This window comes from Oncorhynchus mykiss, chromosome 5, assembly GCF_013265735.2.
Source record: "Oncorhynchus mykiss isolate Arlee chromosome 5, USDA_OmykA_1.1, whole genome shotgun sequence".
In the NCBI taxonomy this organism is placed as follows: domain Eukaryota; kingdom Metazoa; phylum Chordata; class Actinopteri; order Salmoniformes; family Salmonidae; genus Oncorhynchus; species Oncorhynchus mykiss.
In genome coordinates, this window is record NC_048569.1 from 73,367,781 (window position 1) to 73,391,217 (window position 23,437).

Below are 23,437 nucleotides of genomic sequence, written 5' to 3' on the forward strand. Positions count from 1 at the left end.
AATTCTCCTCTTTCACCATCTCCCTCTCTCCACTGCGAGAAAAAGAGGGGAAGAGTGTGTTGGATCAAGAGAAACCTCAACACATTTGCCAGATATTGGTTAGAGCCTGTGTATACCCCATGCCTCAAATACAGTTACTGCTCAGAAAGAACACAGTATGTGACAGAACGGAAAACAGTTGTATATAAGCTGAAATTCTTGAACTTTAACATTCTGTTTTGGGACAATGCCTGTTCAGATTTGTTCTCTGTACATTGTCACATTCATTGCGTTTCTCACGAGCCCCAGCTTCAGCCTGGAGTCTGAAACAACTTGTTCAAATCACATCCTGGCAGATACAGGGTAAACAATAAGGACACAATATCTGCATCTTCTCAAACAATGTGAGAAACCCCTATTCCTTTCTCACAGGTTATTTGCAGGAAAATAATTGTTGATGTATCCCAGTTCCCTGCATCCTCCTTTTCAACTGAAGGCTTTTCAAGGCCATCACTGAAATGCAACATGCTTGTGATACTGGGCTGAATTATGTCAGAGGATTTGGATTACAAGCAAATGCGCAAGCACATACACACGCACGCACGCACGCACGTACACACACAACAAGGACAGATTCATACTAGTGTGATGAGTTTGTATTGCTGCAATGCTTTCTTAAACCAGCAGAGGCTCTGAGGTAAAACCAGAGAAGTTTCACTTCCAATCTGTTCTTTAACTTTAACTTGTTTATTCTCTCCATCTCTCCACCTATAACTGTTAATTATCTTTACTACATTTTTTTCTATTACTCTTTTTTCCTGCTGGTGTTGTGTTACTCACTGTCAAATTCTTGACCTCTAAGTGGTTTTGGTTATCAGGGTTTGTTGCTACCCATGAGTACCACTCCCTTGGTTTCCATGGACGCAGGCCCTCAGCTTTAAAGGAATGTCCAGGAATGTTGGAACGGACACCCAGAATAGACCCGCACACCCTCCCTATACATATAAAATGCCCATGGATGGCACCCTTCACGCGGGGCACCCAACAACTGTGCATTCCCCTGGTCACGGAAGTGTTCCAGACTATCTGTTACCACGGCAACAGCGGCCAAACACAGTGTTGAGACAACTTTGTCCGTATCATTCCCAGCGTGACTGTGGTTTTGCCGTAAACCCCGGCTGGCGTGGTAATGACACTCCATGGCGGTGCAGCAGGGCGGTGGGCGTGGCTGACTGGTGCGGGGAGCAGTGGGTGGACGCTGATCTGGGCCCAGTCTGGCCATATTCAGATGGGGAGGAACAGCAGGAAACTCAGGCTTACAGTAAAAACATGCCATTAGAAACACATTGAGTTGCTGGGAGCCCCGGTGTGCATGCTCTGTATGTGGTGGTGGGGGCTGTCCCAAGAAAAGGGAATAGACATCTTTTAGAGCCACTAATCCTCTGCGTTGAGGTGTAGGAAGAAAGGAGTATTCCACAGCTGAAAAAAAGCAGCCATACTTTGTCTGGACTTTTTAAATTTGTTTAAATGCCACTGTGTTTGAGAGCGTCAGCGCGGCCCTGAGGCCTGACCACTAAGAGCAGGCAGCGGGCACAGGCGGCAGGCACAGGCACCAGGCACAGCTGAACCAGTGGGAAGCCCTGCCTGGACGGCCATGTGGTGAAATCAGTTCCAGAGGGAGTAGAGGTTAACATGGCCACATCTGATCTGAGAACCCTGCAGAACAGCCAGCTGCCAGTCCTCAGGGACACTGGGTGTGTGAGTGGTGGAGATGCGACTGTAAAGGCACATGTCTCATTCCATATCCACGATCTCCCATGAGTTTAGCAAAGTCTAACCCTCCCATGAGTTTAGCAAAGCAAGAGCAGCATAGGCCTAATCAGTCTCTGGGGGGATAGGTGTTACTAGTTTTCTACATTGATTTATTGATTGATTTTACACCATATCCACATAAACAAGCACCCAAACACAGAAAATAGACATACCGACTATTGGTTTTATAAACCGGAGTGTGATTTTGAGGAGACTGACTGTCAAACATGACAGGATTTATAGCCACTTCAACAGCACCGCAGCCTATTTGATCACAAGTTTAGAGAGACTTCCAGCTCAAGCATCCAACTGCCATTCAGGAGATTCTCACAGACTCAGTAAATCCTACAAACCAATGCCTTTGAGCCCTTCAGGAGCATCAGCAGTGGATGAGTTTGAGAAATGCGTCCGAGTGAGTCCCTCTATAGAGGGAGCAGAGAGTAGAGCAAACATCAGAGAGACTCTTTAGTGGGTGGCTTTAGATCAGGTGGTGATCAGAGTGATGACTGTGGCCTCTGAAAAAAGCAATTAAATTACCTCAGGCTCCCAGCAGACTCCCAGCCAACCCAAGAATAAGGGTTAAATTAACAACAACAAAGTCAACCATTTTAACCAACTCTCAAAGTGTTTCCGAAATACCCCAACGTCAACAGTTAACCAACACGCACTTAGAATGGACAGAATAAATATCTGTTTTGTAGGTAATGAGGCTTTTATGAAGTAAAAACATGGAACTGTGATGTGAAATATTCACAGTTTGAGATGAACAGTAAAAGAGAGGGAATGTGTAACAGTCTGTGGAATACAGGAAGGCTACGGTCTGGTCATATAAAATCTACAGAGAAATAAACATAACTGCACCATCCATTAAATACATTTCCCATTTAACATACAGGATTACAAAAACAGGAATGTAAACACAAAGAAACTACTTGATCCCTCAGAATATGAAATAACCATAAAAAAAACATTATTATTTTGACAAACTGTAACAGTAACTTTGACAATGGTAATGAATTGCATTTCCAGGCAATGAGTGGGCTGGAGGAAGGGAGTAGGCTGGCTGTGTTTGGTAAACATCTTTGGCTTGGAAACTCTTTGGAAAGTTTGTACCTGGTCACAATAGTTGTGGCCGAGTAAGACACCTGAGCAGAGGTGGTAAAGGCACAGCATGGTTGGCATGAGGTGGGAACCTAGAAGCAGACTGTGGGGTAGAGACTTTTTGAACTAGGCTAGTTATTGTATTGTGCTGCATAGTCTGGAAATGTCAATCCCAAACTTTCATATCAAAATGAAATTGAATGTAAATGGCAAACAGGGAGAAATTGGCAGTTTGGAAGCAGATCAGAACTGTGTGGGTCTTGTGCCTCATGCAAAAATCCCTGTGAATTGAATATCTAATGTTCATACTCCATAATTCATACGTACAGGATTTGTTTCAATATTTAAATGTATCTTTTCTATATTCTGCATTTGCATATACAGTATTTAATAGCAACAAACACTGCTTATTGCTACATATGAAATGCATAGCAAGTCATCCTGTATGTATTACACTGTAAATATAGTATACTGTATCTTTATCTTTAGTAAACTGTCTCAAATAGATGGGTTCCTTAGCCCTCTGTCTCTCCGTGAACATTCTCCATGTGCACTTTGAGGTAGTCATTCCTGGTGAACTTCTTATGGCACAGCGAGCACTCTGCCATGGGCCTGTTGGGGTTGTGGGTCAGCTTGTGCCTGCTCAGCATCTTCTTCAGACTGAACGACAGGTCACACACCTTCAGAGGAGAGAGAAGTGTGTTAGTTAGCTCTGTTAGAGATGGCAATTATCACACCTTTAATATGGTACATACAAATCTCTGTTTTAGTAGGTCTCTGGCGGATCATATTGAATTCATTCAGTCCTAAACTAAAGGACTATGCTAGAGAGGAATATTAAGCTATGAAATCCCCATTATGAGTACAGCCAGCTAATTGAACCAATCACATGAGAGAAGGCTTCAAGGCAGAACTCATATTTTTCCAGTAAAGCAAGGAGGAAATAAATTAAAGATCCATCACAAATGATACATTTTACACCCTACAAATGACTCCATCTCAAACTATCAATCATATTAATCCTGCATTGGCATGGGCACAGCAGTTCCCCACATGGACTCAGGCTTCCCAGCATGTCTTCTTCACACTCAGATACTGTATCCTCCATTCAAAATATACAAACCATGGAGAAGTACCCTAAAGTCCAGCTGCAGAGAATCTTCAGCTTCCTGTGACCGAGTGTGTGAGTGTTTCTGTGACCAAGTGTGTGAGTGTTTCTGTGACCGAGTGTGTGAGTGTTTCTGTGACCGAGTGTGTGAGTGTTTCTGTGACCGAGTGTGTGAGTGCTTCTGTGACACACGGACACACACACACACACACACCACTTGGAGTTATGGTTAGGGTTAGAGTCCAGAATAAGGTGGTTTGAGACTCACATCACACTGGAAGGGTTTCTCTCCGGTGTGGGTCCTCATGTGTTCATCCAGACCTCTCTTCTGACTGAAGGCCTTGTTACACTCACTGCATTTATATGGCTTCTCCTGCAGGGACACACAGACAAATACACACTTTACAGACAGATCACCTCTCAACACACAGCTAATCTGTATACCATGGGTCGGCAACAGGTGGCCTACGGGCCAAAACCATCCCGCAAATGTGGATTTTTATAAACTGTAAAATCACCAAGGATTCAGCCAAAAAGAGTTCAATTTTGGAAATCTATTACCAAGTATCCCCGCCCCCCAAAAAAAATATGTGATCGTGTCTCAATGAAATGATTGTATTTGAAAATCTGTACACAAATACTGAAACACAAATTAACTCTCTCACACATGGAAGAAACCTGGATAACATTTAGCATCCCCAAAAAGTACCAACACACGCACACTCTCATATCCTCTCACTTCACACCCCGCCGCCCCCCAGTGAGTTTATGAAGATAAGAAATGAGAAGTTGTACAGCACCTGCAGTAGGGAAGAAATGAACAGCGTAGGAACACATCTTTATTTATTTTGTTTTTGGATCCCTAAGGAACACATGGATCCCTAAGGAACACATGGATCCCTAAGGAACACATGGAATCCTAAGGAACACATGGAATCCTAAGGAACACATGGAATCCTAAGGAACACATGGATCCCTAAGGAACACATGGATCCCTAAGGAACACATGGATCCCTAAGGAACACATGGATCCCTAAGGAACACATGGAATCCTAAGGAACACATGGAATCCTAAGGAACACATGGAATCCTAAGGAACACATGGAATCCTAAGGAACACATGGATCCCTAAGGAACACATGGATCCCTAAGGAACACATGGATCCCTAAGGAACACATGGAATCCTAAGGAACACATGGATCCCTAAGGAACACATGGATCCCTAAGGAACACATGGAATCCTAAGGAACACATGGATCCCTAAGGAACACATGGATCCCTAAGGAACACATGGATCCCTAAGGAACACATGGATCCCTAAGGAACACATGGAATCCTAAGGAACACATGGATCCCTAAGGAACACATGGATCCCTAAGGAACACATGGATCCCTAAAGAACACATGGAATCCTAAGGAACACATGGAATCCTAAGGAACACATGGAATCCTAAGGAACACATGGATCCCTAAGGAACACATGGATCCCTAAGGAACACATGGATCCCTAAGGAACACATGGATCCCTAAGGAACACATGGAATCCTAAGGAACACATGGAATCCTAAGGAACACATGGAATCCTAAGGAACACATGGAATCCTAAGGAACACATGGATCCCTAAGGAACACATGGATCCCTAAGGAACACATGGATCCCTAAGGAACACATGGAATCCTAAGGAACACATGGATCCCTAAGGAACACATGGATCCCTAAGGAACACATGGATCCCTAAGGAACACATGGATCCCTAAGGAACACATGGATCCCTAAGGAACACATTGATCCCTAAGGAACACATGGATCCCTAAGGAACACATGGATCCCTAAGGAACACATGGATCCCTAAGGAACACATGGATCCCTAAGGAACACATGGATCCCTAAGGAACACATGGATCCCTAAGGAACACATGGATCCCTAAGGAACACATGGATCCCTAAGGAACACATGGATCCCTAAGGAACACATGGATCCCTAAGGAACACATGGATCCCTAAGGAACACATGGATCCCTAAGGAACACATGGAATCCTAAGGAACACATGGAATCCTAAGGAACACATGGATCCCTAAGGAACACATGGATCCCTAAGGAACACATGGAATCCTAAGGAACACATGGAATCCTAAGGAACACATGGAATCCTAAGGAACACATGGATCCCTAAGGAACACATGGATCCCTAAGGAACACATGGAATCCTAAGGAACACATGGAATCCTAAGGAACACATGGATCCCTAAGGAACACATGGATCCCTAAGGAACACATGGATCCCTAAGGAACACATGGAATCCTAAGGAACACATGGATCCCTAAGGAACACATGGATCCCTAAGGAACACATGGAATCCTAAGGAACACATGGAATCCTAAGGAACACATGGAATCCTAAGGAACACATGGAATCCTAAGGAACACATGGAATCCTAAGGAACACATGGATCCCTAAGGAACACATGGAATCCTAAGGAACACATGGAATCCTAAGGAACACATGGAATCCTAAGGAACACATGGATCCCTAAGGAACACATGGATCCCTAAGGAACACATGGATCCCTAAGGAACACATGGAATCCTAAGGAACACATGGATCCCTAAGGAACACATGGATCCCTAAGGAACACATGGATCCCTAAGGAACACATGGATCCCTAAGGAACACATGGATCCCTAAGGAACACATGGATCCCTAAGGAACACATGGATCCTCTAAGGAACACATGGATCCCTAAGGAACACATGGATCCCTAAGGAACACATGGATCCCTAAGGAACACATGGATCCCTAAGGAACACATGGATCTCTAAGGAACACATGGATCCCTAAGGAACACATGGATCCCTAAGGAACACATGGATCCCTAAGGAACACATGGATCCCTAAGGAACACATGGATCCCTAAGGAACACATGGATCCCTAAGGAACACATGGATCCTCTAAAGCTTAAGTAAAACACGGCACAGAAAAGCCCTTTGAACATGTACCAGTGCACTGGCTCACAGGGGCTGTAGAATATCACTTATGTCTCCACACCTCATCAGTCTACCAAAGAACTTTTCCTCTGTGCCTTTCACAGGCCTGTCAGGGTGTCACTCAAAAGCAGTTATCGCTCTGTGGGTGTGTTATTGTGTGTGTGTGTGTGTTTCTCAATCTAGTTGTGTGTCTGACTTCAGGGAAATAGTTTTGACACTTGAAAGCTTAGTTAGAGTTAAATAATAAGCACAGAGATAGCAAGACTTCTTGTTTGGGTGTCAGTCTTTGACAAGACTCACTGATAGCGAAATCTCTACCCATTTATGGATCAGTCGTCAAGGGTACGGGGTGAATGCAGGACGTTAGGGTCCTGGGAATAGGGCTATCATGTGGGAGGGACACATTTAGTGCCCAGAGACACAGGATACAAAAGGAGGTACAGATCAGGTTCAATGCACATGTCTGCATGAGTATGTTTGTGTGTGTGAGTGAGAAAGAAACATAGAGACACCTAACATAGAGACACCTAACATAGAGACTAGAGACCCTAACATAGAGACACCTAACATAGAGACACCTAACATAGAGACTAGAGACACCTAACATAGAGACTAGAGACACCTAACATGGAGATACCTAACATAGAGACTAGAGACACCTAACATAGAGACTAGAGACACCTAACATGGAGATACCTAACATAGAGACTAGAGACACCTAACATAGAGACTAGAGACACCTAACATAGAGACACCTAACATAGAGACACCTAACATAGAGACTAGAGACACCTAACATAGAGACTAGAGACACCTAACATGGAGATACCTAACATAGAGACTAGAGACACCTAACATAGAGACTAGAGACACCTAACATAGAGACACCTAACATAGAGACACCTATGGGGGTGTGTGAGCTTGGGTGTGGAGGCCAAACCAGAACATAATTGACAGTCTGTGTATTGTAAAATCTGCTAGTTTAACAGGTATTGCTTTTCTAATAAAGTATCACTTTCCCACTTTGGGGAAATCTTCCCCCCTGAATGACATACAAAACCCCCCAAAAAGGGTTAAAGTTCAGAGTTTAGGAAACACATGGATGTAGAGGGGTGATGTGGAGGACCCAGAATGCATCACTGTGGCCCCAGTAACATCTAACATCTGTACCTGGTGACCTTTGCTCTTCAGCAGCTGTCCACCCTAGTGAACTTTGACCTGACCCTCTGACTGGCTGGCCTCTGAATCTGGCCCCTCAGGAGTCAGTAGGGTTATGAATGGAGGGATAAAGCTCTGTTTATTTACACAGAGAGGCAGGAGGATCATATTTCATATCAAACGTGTGGTCAATGGTCATCTCTAAACCAACATGGCATGTCCTCATCTTCTGTTACCCAATACAACACGAAACCCTTGCCCCTATACCCCTAGGCACTTCGTATAGCTCTGAAAGGATTGGAGAGGTATTAGCTATATGATGATAATTCACCTAGCCTACCAGAGGGCAAAGTGGAGCACCTGCCATATTTCTAATACCCATTTCAACTGGTCTGATCACTTAATGCTGTGATTAACCAATCAGACTGCTATACTGGATCAATAGGAGCCAGCTGAAACTGACCAATGGAAAAGTATTACAGTAAAACTTTTCAAACTGAAAATAGAGGTACTTGGAAGATTATGTTGGAACTATCAGAACTCTAGGCCAAAGTCAAACAAAACCGAACTGGCACCCCCACAGAGAGAACAAGTGGAATGTTAATCAGTGTGTTTACAGTCATATCACTCTTGTCACATCACAGAACCTTAAAGAGATTAATAAAAATCTCTGACCAGGCAACATGTCAGCAGCTTTATAGGAATCACATGTATTCTCATTGTTGCAGATGGTTTGGTATGTGGGATAAACACACAATTCTAAACAGATCCATCTCTAAACTATACATTAACACTGAGCTGGAGCTCCTTCAGCCAAATTACATTGTTCTGCTGAGTATTGATGTCATCGTCCAGCTCTCTGCTGTGTATCACAGCTCGGCCCATATTTCACTACTGCAGTCACCGTGCACTGAGCAAAGACAGAGCCGGGAACTCACAAAGCCATGTCTCAATTCAAACATTAACATTTCATCAAGTCCTCTCTAGAGAATTGGAGCTGATAGGAGTTTCCCGGTCCCGCCAGCTGCCTGTTTCCACTGTACCGTTTCAGGCCAGAAGCTTTACACTGTACCTGCAGCACAGGTTCAAAGGGTGCAATGAAATGGTTTGTGCTTGAGCAAACAGGAAAGGTACTTGAAACATGTCAACAAAACCCTCAGGCCGTACCCATATGAATTAATGATCATGTTAAAAGTCATAAATAAATACTGTATATATGAATATACAGCCCCATATGGCTATAACCACAAACACAAACACACACTTCAACACACATAGCTCATGGAAAGCTGTGAAGTGGTGGAGAACATCAGTGGGTAGAGAAGTAGTGCAGAGGCACAGGCAGGAAATGACCTAATGAGAGACCAGTGTGACCATGCCCTTCCTCTTACAACACTGAGCTCTGAGTCAGGTTACACGTACGGTGCATTTGGAAAGTATACCTTCCATTTTTCCACATATTGTTAAGTTACACTCTTATTCTAAAATTGAAAAAATATATATATAATCTATCTACACAATACCCCAAAATGACAAAGCGAAAGCAGGTTTTTCCCCAAAAAATGTAAAAAACGAAAGAAAAGTATTTACATAAATATTCAGACCCTTTGCAATGAGACTTGATATTGAGCTCAGGTGCATCCAGTTTCCATTGATCATCCTTGAGATGTTTCTACAACTTGATTGGAGTCCAACTGTGGTAAATTCAATTGACTGGACATGATTTGGAAAGGCACACACCTGTCTATATAAGGTCCCACAGATGACAGTGTATGTCAGAGCAAAAACCAAGCCATGAGGTCGAAGGAATTGTCCGTAGAGCTCCAAGACAGGATTGTGTCGAGGCACAGATCTGCGGAAGGGTGCCAAAAAATGTCTGCAGCATTGAAGGTCCCCAAGAACACAGTGGCCCCCATCATTCTTAAATGGAAGAAGTTTGGAACCACCAAGACGCCAAACTGAGCAATCAGGGGAGAAGGGCTTTGCTCAGGGAGGGGACCAAGAACCCGATGGTCACTCTGACAGAGCTCTAGAGTTCCTCTTTGGAGATGGGAGAACGTTTCAGAAGGACATCCATCTCAACAGCACTCCACCAAATCAGGCCTTTATGGTTGAGTGGCCAGACGGAAGCCACTCCTCAGTAAAAGGCACATGACAGCCAGCTTGGAGTTTGACAAAAGGCACCTAAAGGAATCTCAGGCAATGAGAAACAAGATTCTCTGGTCTGATGAAATCAAGATTGAACCCTTTGGCCTGAATGCCAAGTGTCACGTCCGGAGGAAACCTGGCACCATCCCTACGGTGAAGCATGGTGGTGGCAGCATCATACTGTGGAGATGTTTTTCAGCGATGGGGACTGGGAGACTAGTCAGGATCGAGGGAAAGATGAACGGAGCAAAGTACAGAGAGTTCCTTGATGAAAACCTGCTCCAGAGCGTTCAGGACCCCAGACTGAGGCGATGGTTCACCTTCCAACAGGACAACGACCCTAAGCACACAGCCAAGACAACACAGGAGTGGCTTCGGGACAAGTCTCTGAATGTCCTTGTGTGGCCCAGCCAGAGCTGAACCCGATCAAACATCTCTAGAGAGACATGAAAATAGCTGTGCAGCGATGCTCCTCATCCAACCTGACAGAGCTTGAGAGGTTCTGCAGAGAAGAATGGGAGAAAATCCCCAAATACAGGTGTGCCAAGCTTGTAGTGTCATAAGCAAGAAGACTATAGGCTGTAATCGCTGCCAAAGGTGCTTCAACAAAGTACTTAGTAAAGGATCTGAGTTCTTATGTAAATGTGTATTAAGTTGTTTTATTTGCTTTGTCATTATGAGGTATTGTGTGTAGATTGATGGGGGAAAAAAACAATTGAATCCATTTTAGAATTAAGCCATAACGTAACACAATGTGGAAAAAGTCAAGGGGTCTGGATACTTTGCAAATGCACTGTACATGCTCATCATACCAACACCAACGATACCTGTCATGTTCTCCGCTCGTATACATTCAGGAACCCAATGACTGTCTTTCAATAAGACTGCATGAGATTTATATGAGATGTGGGTGTATTCTAGTCTACCATCTACATCTCTAAGTAGTCTTCATGATCCTCCCCAGTCTTAAAGAAATTCACTGTGGGAGCAGCCTAAGTGCGGGTCCTGGCATCACCGCATTGGAAATAAGACCTTCAGCGTTCATGACTGCAGAACTAGACCAACTAGACCCTGCTTGGTGGCCTGACAGAGGTGTGTGAACCTCTATTCCTGGGTGTGTTATGTTCTACAGCTTGGCTGAGCACTGAGCAGATCAACCAAAGCATAGTACTGGAGATGGAGAGATAAGACTTTACGGACACCTAGGAGTTGGTATCTCAGGAAATACTCAACACACACTCGCAAAAACAGTAGCGTGTGCAGATTTTCCTACATCTCTAAAAAGAGAAAAGTATGCTTCAGGATATTTCATGTGACTTATTGAATAGATCATAACTCATGTTGCGGTCAGAAGTTATTTCCTAATGGCCAGCTGGTTTAGAGGTTAAAAACCCCCGTCAAAGAAAACAGCTCCAAAATGTTACTGCTATTCCCTGGCTTTCATGACAGTTTTCTTTTACTCACATACATAAAGACATACATACGCGACCACACACACACACACACACACACACACACACACACACACACACACACACACAGCGTTGTGGGGAGGTGGAGGGAATGCAATAATTTCCATGCGGGCAGGGTAACACCAACACCTCAAACTGTTCCTGGAACAAAAAGAGGGAGGAGTGTGGGAAGAGTGGGTGTGGAGACTTACCCGAGTGTGTGTGCGGATGTGCATCTTCAGACCATCATTCTTGCTGAATGCTTTGTCACAGTAGGGGCACTGGTATGGGCGCTCACCTAGGGAGAAAACAGAAGGATCAACACACATCAGAGAGAAGGAAACATAAAAAACGGCCCAGAGCATACTACAAAGACAGTGTACAGATGCTTTTAATTAGTTAAGATAAGTAGTTAAGACATATATTTGTCTACATACTAGGCAGTAGGCAACAAACTCCTTGAAACACTAAATACTATATGATGATCAAACATTAGACATACAGTACATACAGTGCCTTAAGAAAGTATTCATACCCCTTGAGTTATTCCACATTTTGTTGTGTTACAGACTGAATTCAAAATGAATTAAATATTATTTTCTCACCCATCTACAACAACCCATAACGACAAAGTGAAAACATGTTTTTAGACATTTTTGCAAATGTATTGAAAATTAAATACAGAAATATCTCATTTACATAAATATTCACACCCCAAATAGGGCAGATCTGAGCTTAAAAGAAGAATTGGAGGTATAAAGAAAGGGAGGGAGAAAAACTAAGATGTTGTGCTGCACCCGGCCACATACAGACAGAGCTGGGCCTCCAGCTCTATGCAGCACCACAGACAGAGCTGGGCCTCCAGCTCTATGCAGCACCACAGACAGAGCCGGGCCTCCAGCTCTATGCAGCACCACAGACAGAGCTGGGCCTCCAGCTCTATGCAGCCGGCCACATACAGAGCTGGGCCTCCAGCTCTATGCAGCACCACAGACAGAGCTGGGCCTCCAGCTCTATGCAGCACCACAGACAGAGCTAGGCCTCCAGCTCTATGCAGCACCACAGACAGAGCTGGGCCTCCAGCTCTATGCAGCACCACAGACAGAGCCGGGCCTCCAGCTCTATGCAGCACCACAGACAGAGCCGGGCCTCCAGCTCTATGCAGCACCACAGACAGAGCTGGGCCTCCAGCTCTATGCAGCACCACAGACAGAGCTGGGCCTCCAGCTCTATGCAGCACCACAGACAGAGCTGGGCCTCCAGCTCTATGCAGCACCACAGACAGAGCCGGGCCTCCAGCTCTATGCAGCACCACAGACAGAGCCGGGCCTCCAGCTCTATGCAGCACCACAGACAGAGCTGGGCCTCCAGCTCTATGCAGCACCACAGACAGAGCTGGGCCTCCAGCTCTATGCAGCACCACAGACAGAGCCAGGCCTCCAGCTCTATGCAGCACCACAGACAGAGCCGGGCCTCCAGCTCTATGCAGCACCACAGACAGAGCCGGGCCTTCAGTTCTATGCAGCACCACAGACAGAGCCGGGCCTCCAGCTCTATGCAGCACCACAGAGAGAGCTGAGGAGGTCCACTCTGCCACTGAGCCTCCTGCTAGCTGGAGCATAGATCTGGTTCTTCTGAAGGCCCCTCTTCTCCCTCCAGCCATGCTGCCTCTGATGTGTTTCTGATGCTCTTCCATGCAGGGAAACTCTTCTTCTCCAGGATGTAGGTCCTCACAGGAACTATCGACGATGGGATTCTATGGGTCTCAGGTTTGGGGTCGAGGTTATTTTAATGAAGATGTGTTCTGAGAAGACCTTCATTGTCCAATGATGAAGCAAAGCAAACAGAACCCCCACAAGCCTTCTCAGATTAGTAAAATACCACTTTATCGTAATAAATGTAACACACATCTGCCTAGAGTTTAATCCGAGAAAAGTATTATTATTAGTCGTGTGAGAAAAGCCCCCACAATCAGTAGTACCGCTTGTCACGTGAAAGACCAGAGTCAAAGAGTAAGGACACACTACAATCCATTAGGGGTGTGAACGTTAAAACATTTAAACCAAATTGAATCTTTAACGTTAAGAAAAAAATCCCAAATTGAAATTGCAGTGCCGTTATCACAAAACTACCACTAACAGGTCCCGATCATCATCATAAAGGGGAGAATTGTAACATATAGGCCAACCTAACGCAACAAAGGTGTAACGTTAGTAAAAGTGGATGCATCTTTCAAATGATTTGCCACGTATATAAAGCGCTCCACAAATCATCGTCATTAAAATTTTGGGGAAAAAAGCGCTGATTACAGGAATGATTGCAGTTGATAAGCAGTAGCCTACTATAGTTGATAAGCAGCCAATGTCAGTGGCCTACTATAGTTGATAAGCAGCCAATGTCAGTGGCCTACTATAGTTGATAAGCAGCCAATGTCAGTGGCCTACTATAGTTGATAAGCAGCCAATGCCAGTGGCCTACTATAGTTGATAAGCAGCCAATGTCAGTGGCCTACTATAGTTGATAAGCAGCCAATGCCAGTGGCCTACTATAGTTGATAAGCAGCCAATGTCAGTGGCCTACTATAGTTGATAAGCAACCAATGTCAGTGGCCTACTATAGTTGATAAGCAGCCAATGTCAGTGGCCTACTATAGTTGATAAGCAACCAATGTCAGTGGCCTACCATAGTTGATAAGCAGCCAATGTCAGTGGCCTACTATAGTTGATAAGCAGCCAATGTCAGTGGCCTACTATAGTTGATAAGCAGCCAATGTCAGTGGCCTACTATAGTTGATAAGCAACCAATGTCAGTGGCCTACTATAGTTGATAGGCAGCCAATGTCAGTGGCCTACTATAGTTGATAAGCAACCAATGTCAGTGGCCTACTATAGTTGATAAGCAGCAAATGTCAGTGGCCTACTATAGTTGATAAGCAGCCAATGTCAGTGGCCTACTATAGTTGATAAGCAGCCAATGTCAGTGGCCTACTATAGTTGATAAGCAGCCAATGTCAGTGGCCTACTATAGTTGATAAGCAGCCAATGTCAGTGGCCTACTATAGTTGATAAGCAACCAATGTCAGTGGCCTACTATAGTTGATAAGCAGCCAATGTCAGTAGCCTACTATAGTTGATAAGCAGCCAATGTCAGTGGCCTACTATAGTTGATAAGCAGCCAATGTCAGTGGCCTACTATAGTTGATAAGCAGCCAATGTCAGTGGCCTACTATAGTTGATAAGCAGCCAATGTCAGTGGCCTACTATAGTTGATAAGCAGCCAATGTCAGTGGCCTACTATAGTTGATAAGCAGCCAATGTCAGTGGCCTACTATAGTTGATAAGCAGCCAATGTCAGTGGCCTACTATAGTTGATAAGCAGCCAATGTCAGTGGCCTACTATAGTTGCAAGGACTGCAAGCTCCATTTGACACGTGACTCGAGCTACTGAAACAGGTGCGTCTTTCTCATCAATATTGCTTTTCACCATTTACTCCTGTTTCAACAGGGTGTTATTCACTACATAATGGGAGTTGAGACATAGTGTCCACATCACTAAGGAATTAACATGGTCCACACACACCAACACAGCCGTGAAGAAGGCACGACAACATCTCTTCTCCCTCAGGAGGCTGAACAGATTTGTCATGGACACTCAGATTCTCAAAAGATTCTACAGCTACACCATTGAGAGCATCTTGAGTGGCTGCATCACCGCCTGGTATGGAAACTGGCATTCATCTACAAGGCACTACAGAGGGTAGCGCATACGGCCCAGTACATCACTGGGGCCGAGCTCTCTGCCATCCAGGACCTCTATACCAGGCAGTTTCAGATGAAGGCCTTAAAAATTGTCAAAGACTGTTCTCTCTGCAACTGCACGGTAAGTAGTAATGATGCACCAAGTCTGGAACCAACAGGACCCTGAACAGCTTCTACCCCCAAGCCATAAGACTGCTAAGTAGTTAACCAAATAGCTACCTGGACTACCTGCATTGACCCCTTTGGCATTCACTCTTTTGACTCATCCCATTCGCTGCTGCTACTGCCTATTATCTATCCTGTTGGCTAGTCACTTTAACCATATCCAAACTCTTCAGGACCCTATCTTTCAAAGATCATTCGTAAAAATCCAAAATAACTTCACAGATCTTCATTGTTAAGGGTTTAAACACAGTTTCCCATGATTGTTCAATGAACCATAAACAATTAATGAACATGCACCTGTGGAACGGTCGTTAAGACACTAACAGCTTACAGACGGTAGGCAATTAGGTCACAGTTATGAAACTTTAGGACACTAAAGAGGCCTTTCTACTGACTCTGAAAAACAAAAAAAGAAAGATGCCCAGGGTCCCTGCTCATCTGCGTGAACGTGCCTTAGGCATGCTGCAAGGAGGCATGAGGACTGCAGATGTGGCCAGTGAAATAAATTGCAATGTCCGTACTGTGAGACGCCTAAGACAGTGCTACAGGGGGACGGACAGCTGATCGTCCTCACAGTGACAGACCACGTGTAACAACACCTGCACAGGATCGGTACATCTGAACATCACACCTGCGGGACAGGTACAGGATGGCAACAACAACTGCCCGAGTTACACCAGGAACGCACAATCCCTCCATCAGTGCTCAGACTGTCCGTAATAGGCTGAGAGAGGCTGGACTGAGGGCTTGTAGGCCTGTTGTAAGGCATGTCCTCACCAGACATCACCGGCAACAACGTCGCCTATGGGCACAAAACCCACAGTCGCTGGACCAGACAGGACTGGCAAAAAGGGCTCTTCACTGACGAGTCGTGGTTTTGTCTCACCAGGGGTGATGGTCGGATTCGCATTTATCGTCGAAGAAATTAGCGTTACACCGAGGCCTGTACTCTGGAGCAGGATCGATTTGGAGGTGTAGGGTTCGTCATGGTCTGGGGCGTTGTGTCACAGTATCATCGGACTGAGCTTGTTGTCAATCTCAACGCTGTGCATTACAGGGAAGACATCCTCCTCCCTCATGTGGTACCCTTCCTGCAGGCTCATCCTGACATGACCCTCCAGCATGACAATGCCACCAGCCATACTGCTCGTTCTGTGCATGATTTCCTGCAAGCCAGGAATGTCAGTGTTCTGCCATGGCCAGCAAAGAGCCCGGATCTCAATCCCATTGAGCACGTCTGGGACCTGTTGGATCGGAGGGTGGGGGCTAGGGCTATTCCCCCCAGAAATGTCCGGGAACTTGCAGGTGCCTTGTGGAAGAGTGGGGTAACATCTAACAGCAAGAACTGGCAAATCTGGTGCAGTCCATGAAGAGGAGATGCACTGCAGTACTTAATGCAGCTGGTGGCCACACCAGATACTGACTGTTACTTTTGATTTTGACCCCCCCCCCCCCTTTGTTCAGGGACAAATTATTCCATTTCTGTTAGTCACATGTCTGTGGAACTTGTTCAGTTTATGTCTCCGTTGTGTTCATACAAATATTTACACGTTAAGTTTGCTGAAAATAAACGCAGTTGACAGTGAGAGGACGTTTCTTTTTTGCTGAGTTTATATATGTACCTATCTACCTCATACCCCTGCACATTGACTCGTGTGTACATAGCCAAGTTATTGTTTCTCATTGTGTATTAATTCCTTGTGTTATTATTTTTCTCTCTGCATTGTTGGGAAGGGCCCGTAACGAAGCATTTCAAAGTTAGTCTACACCTGTTGCTTAAGAAGCATGTGACAAACACAATTTCATTAAATGTTATATAGTTCACAGCATTAGAAAGTTCAAATTCTTCCCATTTCAACCAGGTGATACCCGCATGTGTTTTCTTTTGCCTTGTGTTTGATTTGTGAGCTTAAGCTTTTGTTAAACATGAAACAAAGTAGACCCCTAAACTAATGAATATGCTATTTGTCTTCATCAAAACCATGTTTTTGTTGCATATTTCAGTCTGGAACCTGTCTAGGTGGTAACCTATTATAAATGGCACACTAGCAGTTCGCAAAAAAATACTAAAATAGAGGAGGCATCTTTTATTCCAAAACTGCAGCTTGTGGTTGGAACACATAATTCCATACTTCAATCAAACAGTCCAGTTTGAATTTCTGATAAAGGTGTAATGATTTGGCAAGGAATGCTGCTTGTCTACAGTTTGGTTTGACTGTTACTTCTGATTTTGACCCTCCCATCAATTAGATAATTTTTTTAGACAGTCATTTCTGTAGCCCTATATAGCTTGTGTATGTAGCTCCCATGCGTGTAGAGGGAGCGGTTGAGTGAGAGACACGCAGCGGAGGGAAAAGAGAATGTAGGGAGAAGTTGGCTAGGTTTCTTTTTTTGTTGTGAGTCGGTAATGCACATAACAAATGGAAGGAACACGAGTCAATGTGAATTAACGGTTGTCTTCGGGACAAAATTGCAGCTGCCCATTTGGGCACCAACGAAGCAGATCCAGATGCCTTAAGACTCGTACACTGATTGCATCCAACTGTAAATAACATAATGTTTAAGCATTTTAATGCACGACCCCACTGAGCATTTCTCCTTAGCTAAGATAATCCATCCACCTGACAGGTGTGGCATATCAAGAAGCTGATTAAAGAGCATGATTATTACACAGGTGCACAATAAGTGTACAATAAAAGGCCACTCTAAAATGTGTAGTTTTGTCACAGAATACAATGCCACAGATGTCTCAAGTTTTGAGGGAGCGTGCAATTGGCATGCTGACTGCAGGAATGTCCACCAGAGCTGTCGCCAGAGAATTGAACGTTCAGTTCTCTCCAAAGTTGTTTTAGAGAATTTGGCAGTACGTCCAACCGGCCTCAACCACACACCACGTGTAATCATGCCAGCCCAGCTCCTTCACCTTCGGGATCGTCTGAGTGGGGGTAGGGGGGTGCTGAGGAGTATTTATGTCTGTAATAAAGCCCTTTTGTGGGGAAAAACTTATTCTGATTGGCTGGGCACCCCAGTGGGTGGGCCAGTCTGACATGTGGGTGAGCCTATGCCCTTCAAGGCATATTAAGAAGCTGATTAAACAGCATGATCATTACACAGGTGCACCACTGCCCAGTCATATGAATAGATTGACTGATTTCCTTATATGAACTGTAACTCAGTAAGATCTTTGAAATTGTTGCATGGGTAATTTTCAAAAAACACTCACTTGTTGATATTTAGCTAACATTATAAAAGCAATATGAACTAGAGGAGACAATGGCCTGTGCTTAAATGTTTATTTCATTACAGCTCATCGGTTTACATTGTGCTACTTTCGTCCCACCCGTCTCTCCTGTAACTTATCCCAGGCTACACCCAAGACTAGCTAGCATGATACTTGAAACCTGTGCTGTCATTTAGTCACTAGATGGGTTAAGAAAATGATATACTGTATGTTTCGGACCTTAAACAACTAAATACAACTTTTCAACTGAAAAACACTTCCGGGTCAGTTAAAAAAAATAAATGACATCGCTCAAAACAACTTTTTGTAGATAACTCGGTGAAACATTGTCAGACTGGGCTGTTTTTTGCAGGGAGGTTTTCCTCCACATTAGGAGCGTGTAACACTACATGACCATAAGATTTCCCTTCACTGAAACTAAATGGCCTAGCCCGAACCATAAAAAACAGCCCCAGACCATTATTCCTCCTCCACCAAACTTTACAGTTGGCACTATGCATTGGGGCAGGTAGTGTTCTCCTGGAATCCACCAAACTCAGATTCGTCCATCAGGACTGCCAGATGGTGAAGCGTGATTCATCACTCCAGAGAACGTGTTTCCACTGCTCCAGAGTTCAATGGCGGCGAGCTTTACACCACTCCAGCCGACACTTGGCATTGCGCATGGTGATCTTAGGCTTGTGCGACTGCTCGGCAATGGAAACCCATTTCATGAAGCTCCTGACAAACAGTTATTGTGCTGATGTTGCTTCCAGAGGTCGTTTGGAACTCGGTAGAAATTTGACAAAATGACTTGCTGGAAAGTTGACATCCTATGACGGTGCCACATTGAAAGTCACTGAGCTCTTCAGTACGGCCATTCTACTACCAATGTTTGTCTATGGAGATTGCATGGCGGTGTGCTCAATTTTAAACACCTGTCAGCAATGGGTGTGGCTGAAATAGCCGAATCCACTAATTTGAAGGGGTGTCCACATACCTTTCTATATATAGTGTCCTTCCATCCCGGGTCACCCTTATTTTATGACATTTTCTTATTGTTTTAATAGTAAAATATTTTTTTAAATGTAAAGAAAAATGATCTATTTGTCACATCCCTACAACCCGTACGTACACAGGCTGGCCTGGCCCAGTGTAGCTGAGCTAAGCCTGGGCCCAATGGATCAAAGGCAGGCCAGCCTAACTCCCTGAGTTCCTATCTGAGCACGCTCCGTAAGATGGCAAAGAGGATGTGACAGGCTGTCAGTCAAAGAGCCGGCAGACACGTGGATCTATTTACCCCTGAGCTGATCCTCAGCCCAGATAGCACAACCAGCACTGATTACCAACCTATATATGGAAGATGAGGTAACCCATATAAATGCAAAGAAAATAACCGTTCCAAGGGAAAATACAGTACAATACATGTAAGGAAGTATTTTGGGGTTCCACCACAGCTATGTTGCTGGTTCTGAACTATTGAAGTCAGAGGCAGAATATTCCTTTCACAGAGGCTCACCGTAAGTTATTGTTAACTACACCTCAACAGTCACGACCAGGTAACACAAGGAAACACCAAGGTATGAAACTAAAGACAGTGAAATTCGGGTCATTTCTGGGGTAATGGAATCAGTTTATTTTGGACAGAATGAGTCCCTTCTGAACAAGAGCTGCTCCTGCTGGTGTTAATGGAGCCGATCCAGGGGGAGACGTGAAACAGCTAAATGCTAACTTAATAAAACACTGCCTTAAGAGGGATACAGATGACTCTGTGTGTGTGTGTCCTTGCGGGTACAAAAATCGAAATTCTCATTCATTCTGTTGTAGCATAATCTCTCTTTAGTGACTAATTGTCAAAGAGAAAAAGATAGTTTCTTTAATCAGATAGAGGAGGAATTGATGAGGGGGATGTTTTGCTCTTGTATGTAATAAGGTTAATGACCTGAGTGTCCCAGAGAGATGGAGAGTTAACATGCAGTGATGCTTATTCAATCAGAGGAACCACAACCACCCAGAGAGAGAAAGAGTACACAGCAGAGAAATACCACCCATAACAAACATTTAGCTCTGTTTGGGTCTATTTCACCACAGACACAACTTAGACAGGTTTTAAACTGAGCTTCCAGGTGAATGTCATTCACATCCACCTTGTGCTGTACGAGATGATGTGGTTTTGGGTTAAACACTATTCCTGTCGGTCTTCTATTACCAGACTTCATTGGGAGTGGACTAGCCCGCAAGGCTGCATCCTTTACAGATTCACTCATTTTCTGGGAAGGAAAAAAAATATTTGTCATGTTTCAGAGTGTCAAATCTGTTTAAGTCTCCTCTAACTCAAGGGTGGGATTTTACTGGTTTGTTTTCATTTGTGTCTGTGTGTCTGCCCATTTCTTCCAACCCAGTACATTTTTATTAAAACCAGGCTAGCTATCACTTTGCTGTCCTTATAAATGTTATTTTTTTTTACTTAACCTTTATTTAACTAGGAAAGTCAGTTAAGATCAAATTCTTATTTACAATGACGGCCTACATCGGCCAAACCCGGACGATGCCGGGCCAATTGTGTGCCGCCCTATGGGACTCCCAATCACAGCCGGTTGTGATACAGCCTGAAACCAGGGTGTCTGTATTGACGCCTCTGGCACTGAGTGCCTTAGAACACTGCGCCACTCAGGAGACCCAAAACCCCATAAACCAGGAGTGGCCACAGAGGTAGAATGGGCGCACCAGACCGTCCTGTCTTATCCATCCAACATATAGCTTGTAAAGGGTTAACAACAGGCCTCATGTACAGTGTAGAATGATCACACATTCAGAAACATGAGCAGAGGGCAGCTCAAAATCACATCCCCCGATAAAATCCCTGTTCTGCTCAATTTCAGCCTCTAGGATGCCTTTGTTGACAAACAGGAAAATCTGAGTCCCAGATGTGCCATCTCTCACAGAGGAGAAATAATCTGTCTGTTATGTAGCATGATGGGGTATCAGGGTAAGGCTGGTCCTTTCCTTGGGGAGCCCTAGAGAAGGCATTTGTGTGTTCTAATATGGTTGATACAGTGTGGTAGCGTGCTCTGACTGCCTCTGCTCTGCGGCTTGCAGCGCATCCCTCTCAGTAGGGGCAGAGGAGCAGGCTGAGTATAAACTGATATACTGTACAGACACCCACACTCTGCAAACGGAGCATTAGTCCTCATCATTGTTAACAGCAGGGTACAATGTGGTCACTAGGATCAAACTTACGTAAATGTTCAGTAACGTTATCCTCCTTCCACAGTTGACTGACACACAACCCCAACCCTTTGGCACCCCTCACACCAAACCAGACCAGCTCTCTCTAACACACGCCTGACGACCAGAATACCCCAAAAAGATCAGCTCAATCCTTTACAGGATACAAACACGGACCAGAACCAATAGCGATCATTTCAGGAATAATTTCCTTGAGGTGACATGGTTCATATGAGAGGCGCTATGTCCTTTCAGTTGAACAGTAATGTAACTGGAAACCATCCACTTATTATCTAGATTGTTGGGGATTATGTGGTGAGGCTGGGCTCTGTGTGGTGGAGATGGTAACTGATTTAGTATGCGCTGAAATGGGACACCATCTCTCTGTGACCCTGGGTGTCTCTCTGCCACCCACCCCCCACTGTGCTCCTTACACCCCTTGTCTGCTAATCGATCCGTTTGGCACCCCTAACAGTGTGTGTGTGTGTGTGTGTGTGTGTGTGTGTGTGTGTGTGTGTGTGTGTGTGTGTGTGTGTGTCTGGTAAGCAGATGGTCTTGCTCGTCGCATGTCTGCCACACAGCGTTCGTGTTACGGAGAACGCTTTGTAGCTCCAGGCCCTAGTCTGAAAGACATTATCGCTGTCCATCAGAAATGTATTCCTGGCTTCCTCCAGTCCAGCAAGACACTGGCGCTCCCCGGCCCCTCTCTCTCTCTGCCTCTCTCTGCATGCAGGCACTGGCCACTGAGGTAATGTGATATCGATCTGTTTTATCCGATAAGCAATTTGCCTTTGATCAGCCCCAGAAACACTCAACAACTTTACACTTGGCCTTGCCATTATTACCAGGGCCTCCAAAGACTGCTCTACTTCCTCAAACATTTCTCTTAAACTGGCCCATGTGAGAGTACCTGTATCACAGAACTTCACGCCCTGCCCTCAGCTCTACCACACACCCACACACCACAATGATCCATACCTTAAAACTACCCTCACCATACACCTTGTTCAGTGGAAACTAACCTCCTTAGGCCTTAATAGAGGAGGAGAGGAGGAGATGAGGAGAGAAACTTGTCTCTGGGACAAACTGTACTATTAGAACCAGGGGACCTCAGATATCAACATGACATCATGTCCCTACAGGCTGACAAAAACACAGAGACAAACAGCCATAAATAAGTGGTCCTCCAGTGTTTTGCAGAGGTCTGCCAGATGTACATTTGAACTGCATGTTGTGACCAGAGACACTACTGCATACTTAACAACTGTCAAGACACTGGTCTCCAGCAGAGTACATTTCCCTTAGAATTATCCATCGTT

The 23,437-nt window shown here is 44.7% G+C and overlaps 1 protein-coding gene across 3 annotated transcripts in view; it reads right to left on the reverse strand.

Annotated features, from left to right (window-relative positions):
• Positions 1-2,658: 2,658 nt before the first annotated feature.
• LOC110524526 (PR domain zinc finger protein 5) overlaps positions 2,659-23,437 on the reverse strand; it is a 51,245-nt gene continuing 30,466 nt past the window's right edge. For all 3 annotated transcript variants that reach the window (XM_036978341.1, XM_036978340.1, XM_036978342.1), the window contains 3 exons: positions 11,960-12,045; positions 4,269-4,373; positions 2,659-3,572 (listed from right to left, as the gene is read on the reverse strand). In XM_036978341.1, the coding sequence (XP_036834236.1) occupies positions 3,408-3,572; positions 4,269-4,373; positions 11,960-12,045 (356 nt within the window). In that variant the 3' untranslated portion in view covers positions 2,659-3,407. The remainder of the gene's footprint in view (positions 3,573-4,268; positions 4,374-11,959; positions 12,046-23,437) is intronic.